Source organism: Myotis davidii, unplaced genomic scaffold (assembly GCF_000327345.1).
Source record: "Myotis davidii unplaced genomic scaffold, ASM32734v1 scaffold875, whole genome shotgun sequence".
Lineage (NCBI taxonomy): Eukaryota > Metazoa > Chordata > Mammalia > Chiroptera > Vespertilionidae > Myotis > Myotis davidii.
In genome coordinates, this window is record NW_006286244.1 from 1,767,675 (window position 1) to 1,771,021 (window position 3,347).

Below are 3,347 nucleotides of genomic sequence, written 5' to 3' on the forward strand. Positions count from 1 at the left end.
TGATTGTTTGTAGTTAAAGTGATTGATTAATTACCCGCCTAGCAGTTAAGAGATTTTATTCCCTCCCTAACTTCAGGGGAAAATCCCTACCTGGGGAAACAACCTTTCTCGGAGAGGTGACCTTGGACCGGTCTCTCTCCCTTCCTCTCTGTAAAAGATTAATAAAATATATTAAAAAAAAAAAAAAAGAGGGAAACATCTATAGGACCCGGGTGCAGATCACGCGGCCCCAGAGGAAGCCTGCTTTCGTTGGGTTTTGTTGCACCTGTTAGGTCTCAGGTAAAATGTCGTGGTGTCAGGGGAAACCTATGGGCCGTGCAGGGGCACAAGCTCCTCCCACTTTGCACCAGTGAACGGCACAGGCAGAGACGCCATCTCATGGGTCATTTTCAAGGCAGAGGCTGTATATAAAAAAAAAAAAAGAGGGAAACACCTATAGGACCCGGGTGCAGATCACGCGGCCCCGGAGAAGGCATGCTTTCGTTGGGTTTTGTTGCACCTGTTAGGCCTCAGGTAAAAGGTCGCGGCGTCAGGGGAAACCTGTGGGCCGTGCAGGGGCACAAGCCCCTCCCACTTTGCACCGGTGAACGGCACAGGCCCCGTTCAGGTGACGCCATCTCATGGGTCATTTTCAAGGCAGAGGCTGTGATTGGCTCTCCTGCCCCAAGGGTTCTGGGTCAGCGGGCAGCTGGGGTCCAGGCTCCGTGGGTGGTCCTGGCCCCGGGGTCTCTCTTCCCTCACCCCTGCTCGGTCTCCCTCGCCACCAGCCCGCACTTCTCAGTGTCCCTACACCTGGTGGCTCAACGCAAATGGCAAGGGCGGCAGCTGACACTTACGTAACGCTTGGCACTGCCAGGCACCGCCCCAGGCTTCTCCTACCTCGGCCTCTCTCCTCTTCTCACCCGTGCCCCCCTCCTGCGGGGGCTCCCTGACGCCCTACTCCACGCTGCCACTGCGCCCGCCACTCCTGACACTCTGCTCTGCTCCCGACACTCTGGCCCTGGTCACCTTGTCACACCCCGAATCGTTTGTCTGTTTATTTGTCACTAGCGGCCCTGTGCACAGATTCGTGCACATTGAAAGGAAATTAATTAGAAGAAAGATTCGTGCGGTAATGACGTTGCTGCAAAAAAAATTACATGTCAAAGTGGTATATACAATATAGCATTATAAAACCAAAACGTATACAATATAGCGTTATAAAACCAAAACACGCATGGGATTGGTGCCAGCAAGAGCTTTGTATGTATTGCACATGTGCAAGTCAACATTTATTTTTAAATTGCCAGTTCGCGTCCTATGTACAGGCCGGTCGGTCAGACATATGTACGGTCAGTCACTTAGCCTTTTATATAGAGATGTTTGGTGTTTATTGCCTCTCTCCTCCCAGGTGAATGCACACCCCCTAGAGTGCAGGGCTCTCACTGTTTTGTTCACTGACCTATACCACCTCGCCCCCCCAAAAGTGCCCGGGGCCACCGTAGCTACTTGATAAGTAGCTGGCAAATAAAGTAATTAATGCTGTTTTGCAGAGGAACGGAGAGGTTTAGTGACTGGCTCCAGGCCACATGGCCAATAAGAGACACAACCAGGATTCAAACCCCCGCTGGAAGCCCCAATCCACACACACACAAGCACCGATCTGGACCGCCTCCTGAACGAAATAGTAAGAATTTGCCTTTTTAGTTTATTGAAAGGTTAGAAAGCAGCACTTTCACCTTCTGTTGCTCTTAACGGACACCCTAGTCCCGTGGTCGGCAAACTCATTAGTCAACAGAGCCAAATATCAACAGGACAACGATTGAAATTTCTTTTGACTTGCCTGTTTAGTTTATTGAAAGGTTAGAAAGCACTTTCACCTTCTGTTGCTCTTAACGGACACCCTAGTCCTGTGGTCGGCAAACTGTGGCTCATGAGCCACATGCGGATCTTTGGCCCCGTGAGTGTGGCTCTTCCTAAGCCTTAGGAGGACCCTAATTAAGTTAATAACAATGTACCTACCTATATAGTTTAAGTTTAAAAATTTTGGCTCTCGAAAGAAATTTCAATCGTTGTCCTGTTGATATTTGGCTCTGTTGACTAATGAGTTTGCGGACAGCTGCACTAGTCCATGAGCAAGGGGAGGCCAGGAATTGCAAAAAACAGTGGACTCCTGGCCACCATGAACCCCGTGGGGGAGACCGGCCACCGTGACGCCTGGGAGAGGGACCAGGTCTCTGGTGGGACCCAGGGTGGGGCCGAGGGAGGACAGCCCAGGTCAGGGCTGGCTGGACCGGAGGGGAATGCATCTCCTGGGTCTCCAGTGGTCAAGTACCCTGCAGTGCAGGTCTCCACTGTCCCCTGGCCCCTGGCTCCTGGCTGCAGGTTAGCTATCACCTTCCAGCCGCTCTGCCCCCCATCCCACCCCCCACCCCATCTTCTGGGCCCAGCAGACCGCTCAGCTGTCCTGGGAACGACTGGGGGCTGGGGCTTCGGGTGGTGTGTGGAGAGGGACTCCCCGCTTACCTTCTGCGTCTGCCCCCAAGACCAGCACCTTCTGCGTCAGCTCCCAACACAAATACCTTCTGCTTCTGTCCCTAAAACCAGACCAGGACCTTCTGTTCTGTCCCCAAGACCAGGGCAGCCTCTTTCCTGGCCGGGACGCGGACGCCCTATTTATACGTGAAGGGCGGGGATGGAGCCGTTCCCGGACTGTCCTGTGCCCGGGCTGGGGGGCGGGGGTTACATCACGGTGGGGGAGGGGGCCCAGCAGCCAGGCCTGAAGAGGGGGCTGGACGCCAGAGGGACTCCTGCTGGGACAGCTTCCAGGAAGTGGGTGATCGATGCCCTCGCTGCTGCTGCTGCTGAACAGAATGCGCTGGGACACGGCCCAGTTACACATTCACTGCAGCTCCCAGGGGCAGGGGCCGTGGGCGCCGGACGCAGCGCATCCCCTGTGGGCATGTGAGGGGCCTCTGCCCCGACATGACAGCCGGCCAAGGGCAGCCTGGGATGACTCTTTCTTTCTTCCCTTTTTTAAAAAAATTTTTAAATTGATTTCAGAGAGGAAGGGAGAGGGAGACAGAGATAGAGACATCGATGATGAGAGAGAATCCTGGATCGGCCACCTCCTGCACTCCCCACACTGGGGATCGAGCCCGCAACCCGGGCGTGTGCCCTGACCGGGATTCGAACCCTGACCTCCTGGTTCCTAGGTCGACGCTCACCACTGAGCCACGCCGGCCGGGCGTGCTCTTGTTGAAAAGGGCCCTCGCTCAGATGTCCTCGGGTTGCTTTGTGGGTCCGCTCCGAGTTCGGTAAATCAGACACGGGGAGCACAAGGTCCAAGCCCCCTTCTCCACGGAGGC

At 54.8% G+C, this 3,347-nt stretch overlaps 2 protein-coding genes across 2 annotated transcripts in view; one reads left to right on the forward strand and one right to left on the reverse strand.

The window, feature by feature from the left end:
* AGT (angiotensinogen) overlaps window positions 1-2,651 on the reverse strand; it is a 4,581-nt gene extending 1,930 nt beyond the window's left edge. Inside the window, exon 1 of the mRNA XM_015560003.1 lies at window positions 2,506-2,651. The gene's annotated coding sequence lies outside the window, so the exon portion shown is untranslated. The remainder of the gene's footprint in view (window positions 1-2,505) is intronic.
* Window positions 2,162-3,347, forward strand: part of CAPN9 (calpain 9) — an 18,303-nt gene continuing 17,117 nt past the window's right edge. The window contains 1 exon segment of the mRNA XM_015560004.1: window positions 2,162-2,219. Within this exon segment, the coding sequence (XP_015415490.1) occupies window positions 2,162-2,219 (58 nt within the window).